At 42.2% G+C, this 26,152-nt stretch overlaps 3 protein-coding genes across 6 annotated transcripts; 1 reads left to right on the top strand and 2 right to left on the bottom strand.

The window, feature by feature from the left end:
- The first annotated feature begins 77 nt into the window (after positions 1 to 77).
- LOC105279175 lies at positions 78 to 5,124 on the top strand. Its single transcript, XM_026975255.1, has 10 exons — positions 78 to 973; positions 1,037 to 1,206; positions 1,417 to 1,637; positions 1,771 to 2,125; positions 2,341 to 2,547; positions 2,623 to 2,742; positions 2,853 to 3,086; positions 3,200 to 3,353; positions 3,474 to 3,974; positions 4,095 to 5,124. Exons 1-10 carry the CDS (start codon positions 690 to 692, stop codon positions 4,807 to 4,809), a joined length of 2,961 nt encoding a protein of 986 aa, XP_026831056.1. The 5' UTR covers positions 78 to 689; the 3' UTR covers positions 4,810 to 5,124.
- On the bottom strand, positions 5,049 to 11,380 carry LOC105279176. 3 transcript variants are annotated; one of them, XM_011338769.3, is made up of 5 exons: positions 11,088 to 11,380; positions 8,965 to 9,457; positions 8,564 to 8,846; positions 7,818 to 8,447; positions 5,049 to 7,684 (listed from the first exon to the last, which is right to left on the bottom strand). In XM_011338769.3, the coding sequence occupies exons 2-5, from the start codon at positions 9,140 to 9,142 to the stop codon at positions 6,760 to 6,762; spliced, it is 2,016 nt and encodes a 671-aa protein (XP_011337071.1). In that variant the 5' UTR covers positions 9,143 to 9,457; positions 11,088 to 11,380; the 3' UTR covers positions 5,049 to 6,759. The 3 variants fall into 3 exon arrangements, with proteins under 3 accessions (XP_011337071.1, XP_011337070.1, XP_011337072.1); XM_011338768.3 differs by having other exon boundaries at positions 11,108 to 11,380; XM_011338770.3 differs by having other exon boundaries at positions 11,153 to 11,380.
- A 1,538-nt stretch (positions 11,381 to 12,918) lies between these two features.
- LOC105279178 lies at positions 12,919 to 25,374 on the bottom strand. Of its 2 annotated transcripts, none has more exons than XM_020031607.2 (8): positions 25,077 to 25,374; positions 17,863 to 18,025; positions 17,516 to 17,647; positions 17,104 to 17,397; positions 16,335 to 16,559; positions 15,737 to 16,147; positions 15,269 to 15,523; positions 12,919 to 14,261 (listed from the first exon to the last, which is right to left on the bottom strand). In XM_020031607.2, the coding sequence occupies exons 1-8, from the start codon at positions 25,128 to 25,130 to the stop codon at positions 14,242 to 14,244; spliced, it is 1,554 nt and encodes a 517-aa protein (XP_019887166.1). In that variant the 5' UTR covers positions 25,131 to 25,374; the 3' UTR covers positions 12,919 to 14,241. The 2 variants fall into 2 exon arrangements, with proteins under 2 accessions (XP_019887166.1, XP_011337073.1); XM_011338771.2 differs by lacking the exon at positions 25,077 to 25,374 and adding an exon at positions 18,210 to 23,341.
- Between the last annotated feature and the right edge of the window lie 778 nt (positions 25,375 to 26,152).

Raw genomic sequence — 26,152 nt, 5'->3', positions numbered from 1 at the left:
TATCTCACTCGTTAGATGCTAGATATACCAACAATTTATGAACAAATTGAAAACAAATTGTACAGTTTATATCGTATCAGCGAATATGTGACTCACGCGAAAGACATGAACTGAAAGGAATTAACATATTATTGTATTTTCAGAGAAACTATTATAGTTTCTTGAATGAAAATGTCATGTTTCCCCTCTCCCTTCCCTCTCTCAATGCAAAAAAGGCATTGAATATAAGATTCTTATGCAAAGACCTTGAAAGGCAGAAACAAAAGTCTTGCTGAAGACGCTGGAAATGCATCTCTGAAACTAATATAATCGGATTACATAACGCGCGTCTTTGCGTGCTGATTTCATCCCGTTAAACTCGGCTATATGGACGTAACGTAAACGGCAAGGACAATGTAATCGCCATACGCTCGAGGGATGCCATAAGAATGCTTTATTCGATATTAGCGTTGGCGCTAACGAAATTATAGGCAATCGCGTAAGGTTGCCCGAGACGACGAGCACACAAGTACAGAACGTCACTTTCCGCGCTGCAAGTATGTGTCATTTGAAATATGGTAAGGAAATATGGTAACAGTTTGTGTTCTCGAAACTTTAGTGATGGAAAATAATAGATTGTATTTGTATATTTGACGTTCTTCTTCCGCACGGATTCAGTGACTCTTACGACGTTCTGGTGGATTCTCGTGATGGCCGGAAATGCCTTCCGAAACGAGGATATTTGCGGAGCCAACAACGGCAGACGCCTATACCTGGAGCTGGGCGAGAAGGGGATTTTGTACGCGAGGAACGTCAGAAACTCCCCGAGACAGCTGATACCGCGTGTTTACGCGAGTACCATCAACAGCTCTCACTATCAGTGCAGCCTCGAGTTGGTGACTTGTCCATCTTGCGTGATAATTGTTATTTTCAAGAGTATCGCGTTGCCACATCATTGTGGCGACGGAGGTGTGATGATGGACAGCCCATGCAGGTGAATAGTCGCTATTATTGCACATCGCAACAATCGCACGTAATTGATACACTTTGTACGTAGATGTGACTACGTTTGGCTGTCGGAACCGCCTTACGAGGACGTTTCCGGCTCACCGTTTTGCGGATCCTACGCACCGATCACGTACAGATCGAGCACGAGAACCTTATCCATAAATCTACTCTACAGCCAGTCGCACAAGCACGCGTTTACCATCGAATACGCAGCAGAAAGTTAGTAGAGATATGGAGGTACTAACAATTAACACTATAAATTCATTGAAATTGATTTTGAAGCTTTGATAATGTGAACTTGAGAGCAGACTTTAATATTTGCAATATTTGCGCGTGGCAGCACAAATGACTTTTTAAATTAAATGTCAGTTGTTAAATGTAGTTGACTAATCGTAAGTATTCTGGAATCGATGCTCTTTTGCCGCGCAGGAAATAGACTGCAGTTGAAAGGCACGGAAATGACGTCAGGAACGCCGACAAAGGGCTTGAACGGTACCGGAGGTGGTATCTTGACTTCGCCGTTTTTCCCAGCTCGATATCCTCGTGACTTGGGCCTAGAGTACGTGATAACGTGTCCCAGCGAAGCTCCCTCCTGTCGCATCAGATTACTCTTTAGTGATTTTCAGTTAGCAACAGTCTCGATAATGGAGGTGCATGTTTTCGTCTTTTAATTCATTCTAGTAATCGCCTAGATCTGTTAGAAATCGCACATAGACTTTATTCGGTCTAATTAAAAAAAAGCCATAAGAGTATACAATGGTCATGTAACGCTTGCACAAACAGTTTTACGATTGGAATGGACAACGTTTCGACGTGAGTAGCGGCGCGCGATTTCGGCCACCGGTCATAGTGAGTTCCGGAGCATCGTTGTTGATAAGATTCTACGCCAACGGTGGTACCGGTCTCGGTTACAAGGCCTTTTATTCCTTCGTGATCGGTCATACATACGACAAGTCCGTACAACCGATCACCGACTGCGGGGGATACGTGGAGAACCTGGGCGGTGCCATCACGATGATGAACATGGTTGGCCAAGGAGTGAAGACTTATGATTGCGTCTGGTTGATCAGACCACCGAAAAACTTTCTGCACATGAAGACGCACATGTACTTGAAGGTAGTGGGTTTCACCGACATGGGTAGGTGGCAAAACAAGATTTTCCTATTAGACATGGATGTACGCCAACAAAGTCATGTTTCTTACTCTTCAAACTTTCTTTCGTTTCGATATTTTCGACCCAATTGCGCAAAACAGACGGAATAAACATATAGAGCAACGTAAAAAATTAACTAAACTGCACACTTTTCTGCAAGTATTATCAGCGCGTATAATTGTGGTTTGTTTCTTTTTCAGCTGGCAATACGGAGCTAATCATCAAGCAAGGTCCGACCTCGGCTTTGATGTCCTTGGAAATTATTCGACATCCAGCGAGGCAGTTACAGCCGCTCAGACACAGGGAACACGTCGCACCGGTCACCAGCGGATTTCACGTTAGTCTTCGCGGTACATTCGGTCGAAATTCACACTTAGCGATCGCTTACGCGGCTTTTAGTTATACGGGTCAGTCCTGTTTTTGATGATGGAATCAAGTGTATTTTCCATTCATTTCTAACGAATCGCGAACATTACCTGCAGATTGTTTCACGGGCACCGACTTTCTATGTCAGAATCACAGGTGCATCCCAAGTCAGCTGAATTGCGACGGTTTCGATCATTGCGGTGATAACAGTGATGAGCCAGCGACGTGTTTTCAAGGTACGTACTACGTATTTACGATTCGAGTTAATTCGCTCGTAATTTTAAGACTCGACACGTCAAAAACTTACGTGTAATTTTATATAAATATACAATAAAATATACAATAGATTGGGAAGCGAAACCGCGCGATCGCAAATGGCGCATGAACAAAGCGAATTACTACTTCCCGAAGATCGATCGATATCCTGATTTGAAAACGGCCACCCTGGTGTTTGTTGCCAGCAGCCTTGGTTTGATCATACTGATATCGGCCCTAATAATACTGTTGTACAGAATAGGAGCTAGGGCGAGACAACAAAGGGAACTGCAATCTCGTCTGGAGACGATCAGCGAGCTTCTAGGTAAGAGATTTTTGCAATTTCTTTGCAAAGAATATCAATCTCGATTGCTAATGCACTTAATGAGACGTAGTTTCCACAATGGCTCTCACTCGGGACAGTTTTTAATATTACAGACGGTGCAAGGATCGATGAGATATCCGGAAATATGCCGGACGATCCACCCGGCTATGAAGCTCCACCGGGCTATGAAGAAGTAGCGAAACTCGCCTTGCCGAAGAAAGCTCGATGCTTGAATCGTGAATTCTGCAACGGAAACTCCCCGAGCCAGTAAGATCATTAATTCTGATTAATCTTTGTTGTTGATCACGTGCACGATGTTCCAAATTCAACGAAGACTTAAACGGATCTGCACGTTAAAATAACAAATTGGGTTCTCTTAATTTTAAGCTACATCTTCAAGTTGTACGTTTTTGCACTTTGGCAAAGGTACGATGAAGACGTGAATTCATCCAGTTATCTGGTAGTTGAAAGCGGGAGCAGCCAAGCGATTTCACTAGTGTCAGAGAACGGCCGATATACGCAACGTATACGTATACCCGAGAGCCCCCCGCCTCCGTACATCACATCTCCGGCAAGTGTATTAAGAAACGTGAATCTAGCTGGTTTATCCGCATCAACCAGACAGTTTTGGCTTCGGCGCAGCGCGCAGTGTCCTCGATCCACGTCCACTAATTGTCCATCTGCCGATGGACATTCATCCTTGCCGACGGATGTCAATAGATATTTAACATGCGCATCTAATATCAACTCGGACACAAACTCTCGATTCGAGAGTCCTAAAGATATAGAAATTGTTCGAGAGATAGCCCAAGATGACATTACTCAAGAAGATGGTCGACACGTTTCAGAGGAGAGTTTGAGACGATCTCAACGCGAGGCCACCGACAGGTAATCCTATAAATCTTTATTTACGTACGTATCTTACAAATGCATTTTTTCTTTATAAATCCCCGTTCTACGTATATCTAATTAGTTAATTACTTAATTTCGTTCGAGGACTATCGGCAGATCGGGCGGAAGGGACAGCGACTGTTCATGCGAGGGTGCTTGCAGCTGCGCCATTAGCAACTTCATTTTGCCAATGGGGAATTTTTCGACAATCGCGACAGAAGAGCGGACATTAAACCATTCGGAGCCAATTGTGACCGCGTCCTCTTCCGCGAGGAAAACTGACGAGTATCAAGATCTCTCCACCTCCAACCGCGCCATTGTCAGACTTTTAGGCTGTAAATTGCTGAAACCATCGTCGCACTGTAGCTTCAGCTTGAGTTCGACAGTAGCGTCGTCGCCCTGTGACACTCTACGTCGTTCATCCAGAAAATTCTCCCGCGATAGCTGCGTCAACAAAATCTCCACAGTCAGCACATGCGACAGCTACGAGAAACTGCGAGACAACTTTGAGATCGTGTCGGAAACGACTGGCAACCACGAGTGTACTACGACGCCGATTGATAGACGGAGAAGCGTCATCAACGAGGAAACACGACGTAGTAATCGGCGACACTCCAGCTGCGATGTAGACAGTCTCTACGAGGGCATCAAGATCCTTGATGCATTCTTGGCGCGCAGGAACCTTGACGTTGACCATGGATGCCGTCAGTCGATCGCCGAGATACTGTTTGGCACTCCAAGACACAATTTTACGCGCGGCCGAGCTGCGAGAAGAAAGCGTACGCACGCAGGCATGTGCGCGTATTCCAGTGAGGATACCTTGTCGAATTAGTTTGTCTTTATTAGATATTTTACTTGACACGTACAACACGTGTGGAATAAATTTATAGTAAAGGATATAATAAAGCAATCCACAACGTCGTAAGTTACGTCAAAGCGGATGTCACTTTAGTTTTAAAAGTTACGGAACGAAAGAAATAATACACGACGTACGATGTTAGTAATATAATGATTTATCATAAAAACATGTTGTTATTAAAGACACATAAATCAAATCATTGTAGGCTGATATTCCAGTCGACAATTCCATTTATATTTTCATCTGTAAAATCGTCAAACGACTCGTAATAAACGAGCTTGTCTTTAATTATATACAATTCTTGTTAAACTAAAGCTCGAGAAATCTGATACTTTTAATCAGGTTTAGTTGATTCCAATGACGAAATGGAAAATTGAATTTCACTAGGCTGATGCTCATCTTGAGTAGTCTGTAAGAAAATAATCGCAAAAACCACTCGTTAATCGTCACACCTCCTTTAATGGCTGAGTCTATGCTCTCACGTTGTCTAGAATAAAGCGTACGTAACGTCCATAGTAAAAAATATATATGTCACAATATATTCGCATTGGCCTCTATTTTCAGCCTATATGTAAAATTCCATACTTCTCGTACACGAAGGCGATCATACATTTCGCAATGAAATATACGACGTGTTACATCTGTTGGATACTTTAAATAGGAATTTTTCAATAAATTTAAGGTCGGTTAAGGTTTCGCGCAATTAGGTAAACGTTCTGACGGGCAATGTCATCTCCTTTGATGTGTCGGAGAAAAACCGACTCTAAATTCATCTGTAAAATACTATTTGCTAAGAACACATGCTGCAGACGTTTTAATTCGAGCTTGTTCACGTATATACGCGTGCATGTGCGTACATTCTTTGCTTTCGCGGAAATGATATATTATCGCGATATCATTGTGATCGCTATCGGTGCGGGAAGTAGAAATGTTGGTTTTAACGCTCGGCTAGTACAAAACGAATTTGGCACTTTTTAAAACAGGCACGCGCGTTGCTTTGATACGCCAGTTAGTGTGTTTCCGTGATGCATTCGCACGAACGACCACCACGTACAAAAGTACATTTTTATTCTTCGCTGTTCGAGTTGGTCTTTACCTCCACGTGTTTATTCACGGCATTTGCGTTTTCATGCATCTTTCACGTGTATCGATCCAGACAAAACGTGTCACGTACTGGCGATCGATTGGCGTGCAATGGTGCGTGAACAAAATTACCACGGGTCACGGTGAGTATCTCTGATAAGATATATGTATAATGAGATAATATATACATATATACGCGCAGTTTAATGTTTATGACGCGAAATCAATTTGATTTATTTTTGACGCAATAACTATTCATTCGTGATCAAACTACATAAATGTGGAACGAGATGTCAGCTAACGGTCAAAACTCATATTCCAAATTGCGTAAACAGAAAAAGTTTTTGAAAATATATGCGAGATCTAAGATATTTCGTATTTGAGATTTTTCAACTCTTAGCTGACATGTAATTGCATCACTAATAGCAATTTCATTGGAAGATGTCAATGAAAATTCAAAAAATTACTTTAACCGCGACTGCGACGCGAATGATATCGTTCGATTACCAAAGCTTGAGGAATATCTAGGTCTAGCTATTCTTGCTACACGAAGATACATCCACTCAGGTCCCTAGTTCCTTGAGATGAGGCATTCAACTTTACATTTGATATGTGCTATGAACAATTGAATCGATCATATTTGAGATATTGTAGAAGGAACTCGTCTTTCTTTAGAATTAATTTCGCGAATAAGATTTGTTTCGGCTACTCGTTTAAGTTACCTGAAGCAGAGTAAATTGAAACATTTCTACAATAATAAATTTTAATCGGCGCGGCGCGGCGATCGATTCAATTGACATTGAGACGCTAATAAAGTACAAAGTTTCGACTACGAGCGGGCTACTTGAGGCAGTGGCAATACTGCTTCATCCCGCGATTGAGACACCTGGCACTCACGGCGTAAGGATTAATCCTGCTGACCTCGCTATCGGACAGAGTGTAATTGCCGTGGCCGTGATAATGCACGGTGACCTCGAAATTACCGTTACCAGGCGTTGTCTGAATCATGTAAAAGTATGCGACGCTAGACAACTTCTCCGTGCCAAAATCGATGACCCGATCTACCCGATGGACTTTCCTCAGTTTCAGCCGCGCGCACAGCCGCCGGCCCTTCTTGTCCTTATAGTTTTTCACGATGCTTTCCACGTGATCCAGGAATTTGTCCACGCCGTCCCTAGCGATCTTGTCGTTGATATTGACTGACTTGAAAGCCGTGCAGGTGCACCAGTGATCAGCCACTCCGGCATCCTGGCAGCCCCTTTCCTTGGACACGGGTGCAAAGAGCGATTGGCACGTGGAGCATCCCGAGCTCGGATCAGCCTCGCCACCCCCGATAACGACAATCTCCCTTAAAGTCTCGTAGAGATCGAACGGTGAGGTGAGTCGATTCTGGTTAACCATAAGAGCTCGATAGCTTTCGGAATTTTCCCGACGAAACCACTCGGGCAGCCAAATGTAGATGTACGGCAACCGCTCCTCGTACCAGCCAACAAAGGTGTTGCGAAAGTCGCCCCAGCGCATACCATGATCGCTCAAAAAAATAATCATCGAATCGTTCAGGATTCCTTCTTGTTCTAGAATCTCGAATTTTTTCAGCACACGCGTATCCATCGACGAGATGCCGTTCATGTTGTCGTGGCTGATGGTGTTGGTCCAGAAGAAGCCAAAATACGGCACGCCGACGAATGTTCGGGCAAAATTCACGGCATAGTCGAAGATTCGCTCAAAACTCAACTCGGGACCGGTACAGTACTTCATGTTGAATCTGCAATTGAACAACGCAATTGAACAACGCAATTGAACAACGCAATTGAACAACGCAATTGAACATGATTAGATTTCCCTCACGACCTACAACAGTATCACATGTATCCGATCGGATTCGGAAATTGCCTTACTTTTTCTTCACCTTAAGCAGCCTCTCACTGGCCAGCATATAGGGTCTCAGGTAGTAATCCGTGGGTGGCTCGACGAAGCCGACTTTGAGGTAGTTGAACGTGTTGAGGACAGTCTCGTCCTCGCCGTAGGCCGTGACATAGCCGGCATTGCGGAAATTGTACCAGAGGAAAGGGCAGTTGTCGAGCTTGTAAGCCACCGTCGGTTTGCATCGCGAGTACGCCTGCTGCGGCATCTGACCGGTCAAGATCGCCATCAGATTCGGAAACGTGTTGTCGCCGATCTTATTGTAGCCTTTTAGGCCGATCCAACCGGTCTCGCGTAGGTATTTTTCGGTCTTTGGCATGGTCCGATAAAAATTTAATCGACTGACACTGTCGATGCCGAGGACGAGCACGCTCAGCCTTCTCGAGGAATTTCCGAATCGGCTGCCGTTATGATCCACGCGCTCGCGCACTTTTTCCGGATTTAAGATCGCATGAACATTCTCGTATACTATCTTGATCGAAGGCTTTGCGGTTTTGTTCCTTGCCTTGGATTTCGTTTTTCCCTTTGCCTTGCACGATACGTGTATCACCTCTACTTCACGCGGAAGCATCACTTGCCCGGTAAAGTTCTCGCATTGCTTCACTCTGGAAAAAGATGCAGACAGACGCAACATTTTTTTGTACAAAAGGGAGTATTTTTGAAGGAAGTGCTTTTGAATCTTTTGACTCATCGCGCCATGTACAATAATGGAGGATCTTACGATATTGTAGAATCGTAGTTATCCTTTTTCGGTTTGTTCACCTTGGGTCTGACTACGGACGACCAGCAGCATACGACATCGCTGTTCGTAACTTTTTTTATGGCAGGATCGAGAGAGAGAGACACGCTGCCGTTGTGCTCCCTTGAGATTTGCGTAAAAACGAGATTGTTCGGGCATTTTTCCAGTTTCATCTTTCTCACGAATTTCACAATGGACGGATCCAGAGGTTCTTTCGACAACATGTGACACTTTGGATTCCACACGAGGTAGCCGTCTGTCGTGCCTGTTACGCGAGATAGATAACATATACGTATGATGTATTTTTCGTTATTATTTATGTATATTAGATGGATCAATTTAGATAGGATCAAAGAAATTACAAGAATTATGAGAATTCTCACCTTCCGCGATATTGTATGACTTGAAGGACGGATACTGCAGCATGTCGTACTCGTAGTCGTCGTCGCCGGAAACGAGATAGAGGGTGACAACGATCAGACATGGCAACAAAACCAGGACGAGACCAGGTCGTCGGCAGAAGCATTCGGTGAAGCGTGACCATTTTACCTTCCACATCATATTGCCGAAATCGCGCCTTTCTTCCTGGGGTCGGAGAGGATCAAAGGTGATTCCGCATGGCTTTGTGAAGCCTGTCGCGTTTTCGTCGACCTCGCTGTGATTCGTGATCGATTTGGCCTCGAGGACGTCTCAACTGTTTGTCTTCCGTCCTCTTGTTCTCTCGTACGACATCGTCGATCAAGATGTGGACATCCGTCCTTTTGCGATTCACCGTTCTCTTTGACTACTTCGTCCTCTTGACGAGGAAAGGCGCTCATCGAGCAGCTGCCGTGCTTTGCGAGAGAGAATCGCTGAGACGAGATGAATTATCTCGTTCTGCAATTGAAAGTGAGTCACTTTCAAATTTACCGCAATAGATGAACTATCGTTTTTCTCTTTCTAAACTGATGAATAATACGTCGAAGGATATTACGACAGTTTTTATAGACGTTGATGCAAACGTAATGCAAAACGAGACGAAAAGAAAATATATATACTGGATGATTATATACACTGAGTAAGATACACCAAATATAAAATTACTGGGCAATGCTTTAGATCAAAATTTACTTTGTGAAAAGATTCCGCGCAATTCGATATAAAATTTCGGTAAAAGAAAAATCAGGTAACGGCATATGCAGACTCAATGAACCTTAAAGTGATAAAATCATCAAACTGATTAAATAATCATTGTACGCTCGACATGTAACGCGGCCGACGTGTACGTTCTCTTCTGACGAATGGACAATCGTACGCGATACAAACTCGTCGGCAGCTGGCTTGAAACTGGCGGATATACTATCTATAACTTTTCATCTCGTTTGTGCTATCTTCTGATAGCCAGTATCTCAGTAAATCCAGACGCTTTGACAAAACAATCTACTAGGAGGAGAAGATAATCATCTTGTCAGAATATCAACAGAATCCAGATGATAAATTGAAGGTGGTAAGAAAAGAGTATACATCACCTTTACACATAAAATAAAACACAAACATATACACACACACACACACACACACACACACACACACACACACACACACATATACATGTACAGATAAATGTTTCAGAGAAAAGATTACGTCAACTTGAAGGAAACCCAAGATGACTCGAGAAATCATTTTTCTTACTTGTATTTTAACACTATGATCATTATTATGAAATGTTTTCTTCGCTAGTCAACCAAAAATAGAAATCTTCTTCCTCGATCACTGTGTGCGTTATCAAAAATTTGAGGCTGTCGCGTTGCTGGTTAGCACTATCAGTTTTGGCTTCCGGGTTGGAACCATGTTCTTTTGGAACTCAAATGCGAAAAAACGGCCTCAACTCGGAACCAAAACCTGATAGTACTGCGTATATGTGTACGTAATGTTCACCTTACTTCTTTACTACGTAAAAGAATAATTTAGCTCGTAATTTTCTTATTTTTGCCGATATTTTGCAGATAACTTGTATGAATTATCTGATTATGCATCTCTCGCTTATTCATTTCTGCGCAAACGTTTAGATACGGTAATTTCCACATAATACGCACAAACGCACACAGATGGTATTTAAAGTGGGTCAGATAAAACGAATCTGCTCCAAACCATGAAGAACGTAGGTGTATATAATCACATATTGAATGCTGGCTCACGTAGGACGTTGCATTCGATAAAACTGACATTAAAATGTCAAAGCATGATGCAAATTATTTGAGAAACGAATTTCGATTTCTGCAAATAAACACGATACAAATAATATTTCATAATGATGGAAATATAAATGTACATCTTTGAAGAAATAAATGAAAGGTTGAAATATACATATAAATATTACAAGAGAAAATCAAACTTTAAAATAAAATGGTTGTTTTCCACATCTCAGAATCTTTCCATAATTGCGGCAGAAAACTAAAAGGTTGCGTATCCGCGGTTTCAAGAATCGCGAGGTATAATTCCTAATGTAACAGTCACTCGCACGCACATGAACGAACAGCGAATCACCTTGCAAAACCTCTTTCTAATCACTTCTGCAACTGGTCGAATTACCAATCTGGAAATCGCCGTACGTGATGGCAGGCGGCAGATCGCAGTACACAATTTCACGTATTTTCGGATGTCACGGCGCGTGGTGTGCGAATCGCTGCGATGCGAGGGATACTCGGCATAACGATCCTCAGCACGAGGTCTCACCCCGTTCACGATGAACGAGGGCTGCGGCGAAGTTTAATCGAATCGAGCTGGCTGGGCCAACGCGTGCGCGTGCCACCCACACACCGCAACCAGGCAACTCCGTCGTGCTCCGTCGCCGACTGACGGAGATTCGCGGATACGTCGCCGTCGTCGTCAACGGCACCAGCGTACCTACATGCCGCATTGGTGCGCCGGTCATTGGTAACTCCCTGACCTAATGCGGAGCAGTATTGAGATACGCTCTCGCAATCATATTTTAGATAATGTTCTTAGAGTTTGCCTTCGCATCAAATCTATTAAAAAGTTCAACTTGATAGGTTTATTTCTTTCAATCGGACAGATTTGATATTACGATATCAATATCAAGTGTTTTAGAAAATGTAAGTTTTTTTTGGATTAGAAATTAAGAAAATGTGAAAAATAAAATATATGTGGGCCAAAACAAATTCCTCTCTCATATTTGTCATTTTTCCGAATTCAGATAACAAATGTATCTTTGATGTTATTTGTTACCTTTACAGAAATTTATACATAAATATATAATTTGTAATGTAACGTGTAATTTCGAGAGCTAATATAGATAAATCAACATGTTAATGAAAACTGAATATTTTCAAGAAACATCAGTTTGGGTCTTAAGGCAGTTCAAGGTTAAAAGACAAAATGAGATAAGGGAAAATGCGCATACAATCTTTATGAAGTCAATTGACTGCTAATTTAATTCTCACTCTTTGAAGAACGCACGTAACATGTCGCACTTACGGCACACTTGATATACCTGTCTTTCCAAAGTTGAGATTAAACATTGCTCTTAATCATATTCAGAAAACATTGTCTTATATCAAATTAATCTAAAAGAATACTCTTAAAAATTCAAGGAAATGTTAAAACAATAATTTATTCAATTATCAAACAATCTCCAAATATATAGTACAAAAAGATATACCGACCTTTTTGCAAGAAATATCGTTGAAACTTTGCAGCAGGTTTTGTTAGAAAAGTCAAAAGCTGTTTACCGATCATAGTGTGATAGATATATATATTTTACAATAAAGGTTTGTGCCTGCTGGTAGAGTACGTACCTGATGCTGCGGCACGTGCACACCGTTCCGGGATATATCGTGCGGACAGTTATCGACGAGCACCGGCGAAGCTAGACACGCAGTCGCGGAATTGCCCGGGACCAACATCGGCCGACATTGAGTTGCATAGAGATTCACGAGGTGTTGGAATTTTTTACTTCCACTTTTGACATGCTACCGCATATATATATATATATATGTATACAATATGATAAGCAATAGCTCCACAATTTTTGTATATTCGAATCTTGATGCTCCGATCATATAATTTATTCTCATTTATATGCTATGTATATTTCCAATGATGTATATCGCTTCACGCATTGATCTATGATGGAAATTCAATTGTCAATTACTCGCTAACAACGTTAGCATTTTATTTAAACTTAGAGCACGCTGCACAAGATGCATTCGTTATATAATCAAGTAATTCACTCTTTTAAAATCGTCATTTGGTATATTAGTAGTTTCACTGTACTTTAGGTAAATAAAGAAATGTGAAATTGGAGAGGAAGTATAGATTCTTGTTACGAAACTAAATGTGATAAATATCCACTTGTAGTTTTTATTAAAATTTGTTAAATTACATTTTATCTTGCGTCACGATACACGACACAAATTATAAAAGTTGGATATAATATATCAAACGATACGCGTCAGATATAATACTATCGAAATGCTAATTAACATATCGACATGTAAAAGATAGATATATAAATTGTACAAAAATATTTGTTTACAGTTAATGATATTTCGATAATTTTATGTTATCTGTACACATTCTTAATACCTTGAAAATATCTCTATTCTTTCTCTCTTTCTCTCTCTCTCTCTCTTTTCCTCTCTATCTCCAAGCGATTTTTTTGATGCCTACATTAATAAATATGTGCGACATTGAGATTCAGCGGAAGGCGCATTATCACTCACGTTCGTTTTATGATAATTTTGCTTTATGACATAAGCGAGCTGATTTATAAGCGTTTCGCATGTGCTTTTTAATGACAATTCATCCGTGATATTGCGTCTTCCGTCTACAAGATACATACATATGGTGCATGAACGTAAAACTTTCGAATTGGGAATCTTTGTTCTAAAGTTGATTGACCTTTCCAAGATGTTGTCTTGACGAGTTATCGTTTATTTCAAAATACCCTTGTCTTGTCTTGTTATTAATGACACAATGACGCTGCATCAGGGCTTATCTTAAGCCTTAGGTAAACTAGCATCTGCCTAATAACAGTGTAAATAACGTTAATCGTATAGTCTTGTCTAAATTTGAGATTATACTATGTTTTATTTGTTAAGCCTGTTAAGCAGCAGCCTCAGACGCGCAGTACTTTGTGTAGTACCCAGATATCTGAAAGATAAGCCTTGAACTCATTGCTGCTCATTCGTTGCGGGACAAGTTATCCCGTTGATGCAAACTATCCCCGCCTTACGGTATCATTATACGCGATTAAGTTCCATTATTGCACAAGTGCAATCATTTCTCCCGACGACTCGCTACGGCGGCGGCGGCGGCGGCGGCGGCGGTCACTGGTCCGGCTCGACTTAACGAGGGAGCTCGCGCAGCAGGTACGACGGAAGATTCTCACTGCGTTCTAATAGCCATTGTCGGGTCCAGTCCGAGTAAAAACGATCCTTTCAATCTCGAGATCGCGGACCGTTGAAAGTCGGAATCGCCCCGATACGGCTTAACGATCTTTGGTCACACTTACTTATTGTAGCCCCGCCTCGATATTCTCGAGCATCTATTTCGCGCGAAAGCATCAAACGTGCCGGTTGATAGCTTGTTCTTTTCCTCCCTCTGCTTTTGTTCGACGAGGCGACGCGACGCAACGAGAAAATCGGCTGGCCAAGAGATTAGATCGTTTCGCTGCATCCTGCAACATGCCAGCTCGATAATCGACATCCTGTCGCAAACATCAATGTGGAACATTGTGCCCACGCTCACGGAATGATAAGCCACGAGTGTGAGTGTGATCAGTAATCGGAAAGGGATGGAGTGCCGCTTTGACGATAAACTAATGTGATTCGTAACAAGTATTAGGTATATGCCAAAGTTTTAGTTATTCTTTGCACATTTCCGCTTTTTAGAGGCATAATATATGCAGTACAATTCAGTTATTGCGGAAAAACGTTTCGGTCCAAGCCCAAAAGAAATTTTAATAAAAATTTTAATACGAAAAACATATGTAGCTCGTCATCGTTTCTAAAAGTAATGTTTGTCGTTAAATCATGACGTTTTACAAACTTTGACACCAACTCTTCAAAATCTCTAAAAAAGCGAAAATTTATTTAAAAAGGTTAAATAACAATAGCAGAGCGTTGCGAAAAAAGACTAAAACACCTATACGTACTTATACCTAATAGTACGTTGCCTCATTGAAGGCGCTCTACCGCAAATCGATCTTTTCGCGTTTTAATGAATGAAATAAATGATTGTAGACGTCAAATTTTGGTTTTTCCAGTAACGTTCCTAACGTTCTTTTCCGCTACTGCCCCGACTGCTGTCCACGAGAGTACATAATCACCTTTCATCTCGATCGCGTGAAATAACTCGCGTAAAAAGGCTAATCTGTACGGACGATGCCTCCAAATTGCGCGCGTGAATTATTTCCGTCTCGGGATCTACATGCTTGTTTATGATTAATTCATTTATGTAATTTCTCGCTATTTTCTTCCGGATGCGCGTGGAGATTATTATGGAAGATAGTGTGCGTAATCGATGCATCCCGCTCTAATTACACGCGAGCGTAACTTTACCTCGCGTTAGACTGTAGGAAACGAACGAGCGTACGGATTCAGACAACGGCCTCCCGATGCATCAAATTGCAACTGTAAAACCTTTTTTATTTGCTACAAAAAAAACACACAACGAAATACTTACTGCAGACGTTGCAATTTTTCTCGTCAGAACCATCGCCGCATCCGTCCCGACCGCTACAAGTTATTGCATCTGAACGGCACCTGCCATTGTCGCATCTGAACGGACAAAATCTCGCGGAAATTCGGCCACGATTGCGCGTCCTGCAAGCTCCTCTAGGCTCATCACTACCGTCTCTACAGGACACCACCGCGTTGCAAAACTCGTATGCCGGTAGGCACTGACCGTTGTTACATCTGAACGCACCTTCAGGACATTCTGTGCAAATTTCACGTATATATATAAATTAAAATAAGCGTGAGAAACAGAAGTGTGACTCGACCACTGAGAAAAGGTCTTCCACAAGGGAAAATATCTTAATTTATAGTTGTGTAATATTGCAGAAGACAACTAAGAAAAAAAATGTCAATTAAGTATTAGACAAGATTATATAATTATAGACAAGAGGACGGAAGGTGTGAGAATACTAACTTCGGCGATTATTGCAACCAATCTCGTCTTCGCCGTGGGGACAATCGCGATTGCTGTCGCACAAAGCAGATCTCGATATGCAGACGTCGCTGTCGTTACACCTGAACGCTTGCATCGGACAGCGGGGGCCGGTGCACTCCTCATCGGAACCATCGGTGCAGTCGGCGTGACCGTCGCAGACGAAGAACCAGCTGATGCAGCTTCCAGACGATCGGCACTGGAACGTGCCCGGTGCGCACCCGGTCCTACGTGCGCTGCAACTGCCATTCATAGGAAAACTGCAGTCGCATACGCCGCCGATGCACCGCGACATCGGATCGGCCATTCGGCACTCTAGATCGGCGATGCACGGCCAGCCCAAGCTAATTGCCGTCATTATCGTGCTCTCATGACGATCCGTCTTTATCGGTGCTGGAAAATAGAGGGTGAGAGTTAAATCGACTTGTGGCTTTGTTCAAAGATTGAACGTGTGAAACTTGGAGGCAAGTACGACTCGTTACAGCTTACAGCGTACATATATGTAGGTAATTTTGTAAAAATGTATGTAATGTGATTCACACACACACACACACACACACACACACACATGCAATCTCACCGGATGTCGAAGTAGTAGTAGTGGTAATATGCGCGAGTTCGGTGACTTCTGCCTCGATGACGATGCTGTCGTCATCATCGGGGAGTTCGTTTGGCCCTGGACGATCGTTAGTTCCAGGTCGTGGACCCAACGCCGGTCTAGTCACCAGATTCACCGGTACCAGTTGACTGGGAGCCTCCGTCGACAGAAGCATCGTTGCGTTCTTTAGCCAGGATATTTGAACACCTACCAGAAAGAAAAAACGGAACATCGGAACAGTATAATCTGAATCTTGCGCAATTAAAATGTCATATAATTCTCTTATTATCTAATTAATGAGTTTAGATTTACTGATGATGGTAGGAATTTTTCGAAATTGACGAGAGATGATAAAGTTTCGTGCGTGAATAGAGTTGCGATGCACGTTGTACTCGTGCATGGCAAGTGAAATATTCTTTGCACATTCACATTCGCGGGAAAATGCCACTGGTGTTTCGCTAATGATCGTGCTAATTAAGAATGCGAATCGCCTCATCTACTTAATCCGCTCGAATGCTTTCGGACTACGAAACTGCTGCGTCTCGCAAATTCCCGTTGTATTCGTACGGATATGGAAAATCCGACTACCAGCTAGAAACATAGGACCCCAAGGAATGCAGGCAGAATTCTTATAACAGTTTTGAAGAAAAAAGAAATATGTGCCAACGACCAAGTGCATGAACAGTCTTGTACCTATTATGTTATAATATAAAATTGTGTTATGTAGCAATTTACGCGTGTAATTTATTACCTGTATCTTGTTCCGTTTGAGTTTCGCCCTTTTGTTCTTCGGTGACAACCTCTTTATCGCGTTCGTTATTCTCGATGACGTACTCTATTATCGGCTCCTGAGGGGGAGGCAGATGTTCCGGAAGCGGCGCGGGTCTCACGAGACTGTCAGGTCGACACACGTCACCCTCGCGACGCATCGGTGCGGTGCATTGGCAGCGACCGAACAAATCCGGAATCAGAAAGTCACAGTGCGATTCGAGGTCCCAAAGACGACAGTGAGCGTGCTCGTAACACACCTCGCCAAGTTTTGCCGCTACACATTAGATTTGTTTATTCATCACCGCGAGTATAATAAAAAACTGTTCCTCTGTCGATCTCTGTTAATATCGATTTTCTCGCTCTAATAATCAATAATACGTTATAATACTCACGCTCCAAACAAGTATGCCTGCGAAACTGCAAGTGTCCCTCTTCGCATCTGCATACGCCCTCGAGACAGCTGCTATTTGCTACTTTTAAGGAGCATTGTTCCTTCACGAGGCAGTCATTGCCCAGTAAAGTCGCTGCAACGTTAAAATATATAAAATATATGAAATAAAAATGCAGATCCTTTTTTTCTAACATGACTAACGTGACTAACAAACAACAAGGTTGATCGTATCGTGTAAAAATAATGGTGACACGACACAAGCACTCATTTCCAACATTGTTTTAGAGAGAACATCGGGACAAAGGAGTCGGAACAAATAACAGAATATAATTTTGAAGTAAAACTTACATTCGAGACAATAAGTTCCATTGTAGCCGGCGAAGAAAGGCTGACACCGACAATAACCCAAGTAGCAGTGGCTATTAGCGACGCTGACCTCGCAATCCCGATCCCGGTTGCACTCGTCGCCGAGCCTCACGCTTGTCGAAGCGGGTGAGGGTGAGGTTAATCTCTGCAAGAAGGTCGAGGATGAAGCGTGCTCTGCTTTTACGCGTGACCCAGTTCTGCGAATACGCCGCAGCAGTACAGTTGGAATTTGTGCTCTTGTCGAAAGCTCGAGATAAGCTCCTCTTTTAAATATCGTTACTGCTTACAAGCTACTTAATCGCAGGATCTAATATTTCTAAGCCAATTACGTTGACACAAGTCGAGCTAGATGAAGATGCATATTGAGACTCTCTTTTCATGCTGGCGCGCGTTCTCGTGACCTTCCAGAAGCCGCTTCCGCGGATTATTCTTCCGTGCCGATCGTACGTTGCACCGCATGGGTGCCTAGCAGATACGCACCAAGCCGTTTCTTCACCTCTCTCTTTCTCTCTCTAATCGCTTCCCGGTTTCCCACGATCTACAAACAATGCCTGTGCATCTTCGCGCGCATCCACAAGCCCCATGCACTCGTGCAAGAAGTGTGGCATTAACCGATGTCGCGTAAACAAATTAACCAATTATCTTAATCTTAGTTTTTAAATATTTAATATTTGAGATTTTACCTGAAAATTAAATGCCGAAATTTTTGGAGAAAGGCCTCACTTTCAAGACAACTCGAGGAACAAGGAACATAAAATTCGGCAAATTTGAGATAACAGATTTCTGAGTTGTGAATCCACGTGATTATGAACTCACGTGAACGGTGTAGGTTTTATTTTTGCAACTTTACTAGTTTCTCGTTAACTTTGGGTAAATATGCAAACGTATTATATATAATAATATAGTTTATTATTATATATATTTCGGTATAATCTTTATAATAAAGCCGTGGCAAATTCCTCGTCAATTTTCCGCATTTCTTCCTTAACAGTAACGCGGAGACACGTTGATCGCATTTGCAAAGAACGTAGAGCACCGGTTAAACTGTCGGCCGACCTTCTTGTACTCACGGTGGAAGTGGAAGTGGAAGTGGAGGTGGAAGTGGAAACAGATTCGCGGTTGGAAGCTTTGAGCACCGCAAGGTGACACGACATCCGTTGCGCGCGTATGCACCGTTAGCATGCACCGTGTGTACCTCAGTTAGGTGGTGTGCGCAATTTTATTCGGAAGAGAGTCAGCGAATCTCGCTGACGAACAACAACGGTAAAGCTCCAGTGAATAACGCATGCTGATCAACGCCAAAGTTATTGCCAAACTGACGGATTAGCAGTGGTTGCATCCCGATCGCCGGAGACCGGTTTCTTTATTTCTCTTCCGGAGAATCCTCCGGAAATCTCGCGACTTTTTACTTCATCCTAAACGGAAAAAGAGCCGCGCGCAGAGAGCTCCTTAACTTTTCTCATTTTTTTCGAAACTTGGAAAAGTAGTTGATTTTTCTTCCATTTTATTATATTGCTCTTCTTACGAACGGTGAACATGAATAGTGAAGCAAAAAACGTTAAACATCTTTGACATTTTCTGAAGAAACATGCACTTTTGAAACCACGTTTGAAAGATATTATAAATTACAATTGGACATTACTCGTACGAGTTTTAATTTGATTACCTATATCGAAAAATATTCAAAGATATCTGTTTTTCTTTCTTCTCTTCAAAAGTAAAAGTCCCTTATTTATATGTGAGTTATATACGTGTATAAACAACATAATCTTATCCCTCTCGAGAAACGAGTTTTTTTTTATCATTACGATCTTCAAACGTAAACTGGTCTGTCTTAATCTTTCCGCGTTTCGAAGAGTACGGTAAACCCGAAAAAATGTCGACTCGACCGATCCACCGAGCCAATTTAAGAGGAACTTTTACGTGTTTCCACGTACAGTGAGCAGTCTTGAGCGAACGGTATAAAGCGATCGATCGGATACACCTGCGCGTCTTGTGCGCTGCCGAGAAACAAAATTACCATGCATTCTGAATCACGAGCCGCCGTCTTACATTTGGCGGGAGTAATCTGTAAACGCATCACTCGAGCGAAACCGTGGGTCCAAACGGATGCAGTCGCGTGTTGATGAATAATGGATGCGCCTTCCTGAATAAACGCGTTATTTCAATGTCGTCGGTACTTGACGAAAAAGAAAGAAAGAGTAAAAAGGCGCAGTAAAGGCATACACGTATCCATGTCCGTTAACGTTACGCTTGCTTCTACCGTTGTGTGAGTGCCATTATACGTATGTATTAATCTGTAAGGAACTATTATCTGCTGTTTTTTCTTGTAAAAAAAAAAACAAAAAAACACGAGCGTTATACATTTCATCTTATCATGGCAATTTAGTTGCACAGTAGCATAGTCACGCACACGTGGAATATTCCAGAAAAACATTAATCCGCCTAACCAGGAGAGGGTTAATCGGGCGTTGCACGCAACGCTGCGTGCACGTGGAAATGCAACGCACGAGCGCAGCGCGTGTAGCGCTGCACCCAAGGGTGGCAAGACGGAATTTTATATTCAACGCAAACGCCTCCCACCGACTCTTAATTATGCCTAACGAGCCGAGCCAATTTAAACGCAGAATATACAGCAGCCACGACCGTTCCAAGGAGAAGCACGCACCGCGGCACCGAGGACGATCGCGATCTGTAGCGCCGGTTCTCACGCAGAAATTCCGTTCGCCCTTCAACTCTAATGCCGAAGAATAGCGAAGAAAAGAAAGAGAGGAACAATATTTAAAATTGATTGCATTTATACGTAACATTATATGCGTATGATCGAGTCATATAAAAAATATAAAAAAAAGAAAAGAAACACACATGTACAAAGTATTATTATAATGTGCATCTTATGATGCTTTGTTTATATCTTGTATATCGTTGTTGAAAACCATTTGATTGAACATTTGAGTCTCTTTGTCGATATTTGATATAGATCGGCGAATCGCGTTGCATATCTGCGATACATTCGCGAAACAAAGCAACGAGATGCAGGTTTCGCGGCCGCGTCTCTCCCGATGCTTTACTGCGGTGGTTAAGTTATGGTTCAGTTAAGTATAATCGCGCGGATGCGCCTACAGGTACCATGGAATGCAGTTGAGAGACCGTGCATCCTTTCTTCCGTTCGAACGTAATTCCCTTATAGAGAGCGAGCGTGAAAAGGATTGTGGCCATCCAGCCGTTGCGCGTTGCAATGTGCGGCATAGATACCTACTGCATATTTTGGATCGATATATTCTAAAGAAAGTTTAGAATAATAGTATCTTAGACAGATATTTGTTATCTCGTTATCATTATATATTTACTATAATATATCCGTTTTGTAATCTATGTCGCATTAGAAAAATGATTTTAAATTACAGTATCAATCAAAGAGAGACTTGTTTTATCTCTGTTGACACGCTTTGATAAGAGAGGCTAGAATGTAACTCAATAATCCAATCGTTGAAGATTACTTGAAAGATGGATCACTCTTCATCAGTCACCGACACTACGATATACGTTTCATGCGATCGCTTATCCTTTCTCAAATCGTGATCGCGCGTTTGCTATGAAGCAGCGAACGATGCACCCTCTCTTCTGGACTGGTCGGCATTGTGCAGAGCGCGACCCGCACATTGTTCGAATGATTCTCCGCGGCCATATCGAGATCGAAGTTTCTGGAAGCGTTCATAAGCACACGTGAAATATCAAAAGAGAAACGCGTTCACGGTATAATAAAGTTACTATTAGGTGTATGCAAAAGTCTTTTCTTTTAGCGCTTGCTATTATTACTAAAACTTGAAATAAATTCTCGTCAGTTTGTAAAACATCCTATGTCATGGTTTAACGATAAACATAAATTTGAAAAATAATAGTAAACGCAATACACATATTTATATTACATATTGTGCAGCTACAGCGAAAACGTGTAAAAAATGTGAAGAAGATTGATATACACAAGATTTTAGAGAGGAGCATGAATCGAAAAGTTCACTGATATTTAACAGAGATGTACGTTCATCGCGATCGCAGTACCAGTTTCAATTCGAGTCGGTGTCGATATCGTTTTATGTCGTAAATCAGCAATATGTCTAGCACGATCTTGAAAATTGCGGGTTGTATCGTGACTGATATAATTTACGAATGGACGGAATCGACCATGTTTCCGCGAATTCTAGATCAATGGAATAATCCAATGCGACATCGTTAATTATTGTTGCCGCATGGTTACGTGCGCAGCGTGCCCTTAATGCAGCAGTAAATTCTGTCTCAACAGGACAACGCGGTACACGATCGAGGAATCCGTACGTACATACATCTCGAGCAATGAGATTTACGAGCACGTGCCACCGTTGTCACGCCGGCAATTTCATGGTCAGCAACGTGCGAAATAATCTTCACGTTCCGAGACTCGCACACGATAACGTTGTTTCGAATGTAATCGGTGCGATAGTCGCGATCTTTGCACGCGGAATCGAACATTATTTCGGAGAACGCGACTACATTCGCGGAGTCTTTTATTTTGCACCAATCATCTTTCATGTTAATTTCTAACTTGGTTGTTGATGTACCATACCGTAAGACGGGTCGAAGGGTCCGATCGGTACCGCGAGAATAATTGTTGGCTGCCGATCACGAGGTATGGCAATGCTTTCCGTGCGTTGTGCGGAAGTATCAAACATCATTGCAATTATCCCATGGGATACCGGTACTCGATCTCAACATAGAATCGCGTTCTACACGCGTATATGTACCGTCAACTACACTTGGGTGAGCAAAAATTCAGATAGGAAAAAGGGCTTGAGCAGAAAGAACTGGTTGACAAGAAAAGGAGCAAAAACCGTAGAGACTTCTGGTCAGACTTGGTGCTCGCGTAGATACTTTTAACCGCTGCTACCTGCATCTGTAATCTTTCCAAGACGAATTACACGTTAATCTTGTTGCTCTAATGTTCGATTCTCGTCAACCTTTTTCATATGCAAATCCTGTTGCGAGTATCTTGTGATACGTATGTCTCCTACTAACTGCATGTCTCTGTACGAGGATTATTTCTCAGCTATAGGATGTCTTGAGAAAACTGTGGGATAGTCTCTCTGATTTTGATTTTAATACATTTTGCTTAATGTACAATCGATTAGCAACAGTTACAAATGATTTCAAATACCTATATGCAGCTTTTCGCGAGTTTAATTTTTATTGGTGGGGAATAAAGAAAATCTTAAACTCATATTTGTGCAACTTGAAAAGAAAGTTATTTTGTTGACAACATCTTGCAGAAAACATCACAGCTTTGAATTAGACAAAGCATCTGCAAATAAATTTGAAAACTATTATATGTGCTCTCGTTGATTTGATTTTGTTGATATCTCGTTGACTCATATATATTGACTCTTATATACATATAGGGCATCCTATATATGCACCGATATCGGTCTCGTTCTCGAACGCGAAATGAAGTCGCTCGCAATAACAGATGCGACAACGGCAAGAAAGAGGCGAAAGGTAGACTGCATAATACGAAGCAGAGGAAAGAAACGAGCCAATATCCAGCCCCGTGCGTCGTTGCAGATGGGATTGCAACTACCGCCGTACGCAGAAACCATAAAGAAACTAATGAAACTCGAGCTCGCTTGATGGATAATGATTTGGAATCTTTAGTTCTAGGAGAGATGTATCGAGAACTATACAAAGTACTGTAAGTATCGTTACAAACGAATATTTACCTGATTGAGATGCAAGTAATGTACACAGTGTCTCCAGAATTATTCAAATTTCGTAAAGTTTTCATCCCCAATATTTCTAAATCTTCTTTTTTTCTTTTATTCAAAGTCTAACTGTATGCTTGATGCATTTTAATGTATTAATGTATGTATGGATATGCAACCGCAAAGAACTATAACGAACTGACTGTAATGAAAGCATGAATTCCAAAGTTTCCATCATTTATATTTTCTATCATTAATCAATATGTAATGAACCACGCATGTGTTCAGTGTGCTCTTCTGATCCCATTAAGCCCCCATTAAAAGTTGAATAAAAGAGATGAATGGTTAATGTTTAATTTAATATTCTGCACGCTGAATGGTCAATGATATGTAGAAATGCATTGCACATAATAAAAGTGTGGAATAAGAGTCGATTAGTATGACTTAAAAATGTAAATTGAAATGAATATTTATGTCATTGTAACCTTGTGTAAAATAAATACATTGAAATTGAGGATATTGAAAAGTCCTCGAAAATATCGTGCATAACGAGTTTTCTGTTGTCCCTCTTTCAGTTCGTCTCTTTTCTTACAGGAAAGGCACGCGATGTAAAGCGCGTGATATCGTAATCGTAAGATAATCACGGCACATCGCACGCACATGACGCTTTACGGCGATCATTAAGCATAGTTAAGCATAGCAGCAACACGTTGCTCGTACCCTTAAAGTAAAATATTTACTTCTTCGCAGAGGAGAGACCCGAGTGATAATATAGAGGAGATTGCCGCAGCCCCGGAATGCATTCCTTTTTAACACCACTCACATATTCAACAAACGACACTTTGGCGACGTAGCCAGCCGACGTGTCAGGGTCCAATGACCCGCAACGTCAGGTGAGAAATATTGTAATTCTACGTACGTACCGACGAGGTACGTATAAATGTCGTCGCCCATAAACTTAACGTTCGTCCCGCCGGAAGACCATTACGGACCAACGAGGGCCTGACCATAAAATTATGCAGCATTGAGTCAAAGATTTTTGTCGAATCTCTCTCTCTCTCTCTTAATTTTAATTGCAGCTATTTAGAGAGGGTGACTTGACTCTGTAAGTGAAATTGTAATATACATATACACGAGATATAATAGCAATTATTATTATACAAACTTGAATGATTTGGAATTTTTTGCATTCTTCCCACGCAAACTTTCTTGTTCGTCATGTGAGATTATTTATACATATAGATATATCAATTACTACGCAATGTCAACCATGTCAATGTCTCAAAGCGAAATCCACGCGGAGATTGCAGTGACGCCTATCAAATCGTTTGCGAATCGCATGCACGTGTTGAATGAAATGCGCTTTGGCATTCACTCTCGTTTGTGTCACGAGAAAAGTAACTCGATGCACGCTAATTTAAAATCACGAGAGATGCTCGTGAAAACGATCAAGTTGAGACTCACCAGGCAATACATCATCGTACAGAGGACGAGGATCGTCCCACGACTTCCGCGCATTATTTCCGCTTTGTTGGCCACACGGCTCCTGCGAGTCGAGACAATTTCCTCTGTCTCACCTGCGATCGTACGTATGCACCACCGACGACGACGACGACGACGACGAATGCGATCGCGTTTGTTAGACACGGCGATGATTGCGCGATGACGATACGAAAGGGATGTAAACAAGAAGCGGCAACCGGCAATGTCTTGTCCGCGATACGGTAACGCGTATCTACGCGTGCCTGAGGATGACTGAAACAAGACTGAACGGACTGCCGGTAGTCTGGCTTTCGGCGCGAAGTAGCAGGAGAAACGGAAAAGCGATGGGGCTTGTGTGCTCCCACCTTCTCTTCGCTACGGTCTTGGGCTGTCCGCTGAGTTTCCTCTTCTTCTTCTATTTTTCTTACGCATCCTTACCTTTAGGTAGTTATCACGATTTCAAGACTAATCAAGACTAATTGTTTCTATTCATCAACAGATTTACATCTAGGAATGTTCCAAGCGTCCCGAAAAACATGACACCCTGCATGTCTCGGTTGCGTTTGTGGAAAGCCGTGAGACCTAGTTCGCTCTGATAATAATCTCGCTACTCGAACAGCACGCAAGAAAACTGACACAGAATCGTCGAATGGCGAAACTCGGCAAATCAGCACGGTCAATTATGGGCTATTTTTTGTCACGCGTGTCGAAAGAAGAACGTCGCCGTCGTTTCGTTCGTCGACTTCGTGGCGAACAGGAAGTGGCGTAGTCTGGACTACGTCGGAATGCAAATTGAGAGTCCGCCGAGGCTCGGGGACCGTAAGAAGAAGCAGGGACGAAACGGCGCGGCGGAAGCGCGCTTGCAAAATTGACCGATAAGTCGTACCGGAGAAAAACTACTCTGGCAAAGTCTCGTTGAAGCATCAATCCTTTGCGGATCCTCACGGTATCGGGTCCTATGCTCGGTTACCTTCGTCACCGATCGCGATAAATCCCGTACACAAATCTTGGGAAGAGTCTCGACGGATCATTGGCAGCGGATCGTTGACCGTTTCAGG

The sequence above is a fragment of the Ooceraea biroi genome, chromosome 2 (assembly GCF_003672135.1).
Source record: "Ooceraea biroi isolate clonal line C1 chromosome 2, Obir_v5.4, whole genome shotgun sequence".
NCBI lineage: Eukaryota > Metazoa > Arthropoda > Insecta > Hymenoptera > Formicidae > Ooceraea > Ooceraea biroi.
This window is presented reverse-complemented; position numbering and strand designations above follow the sequence as displayed.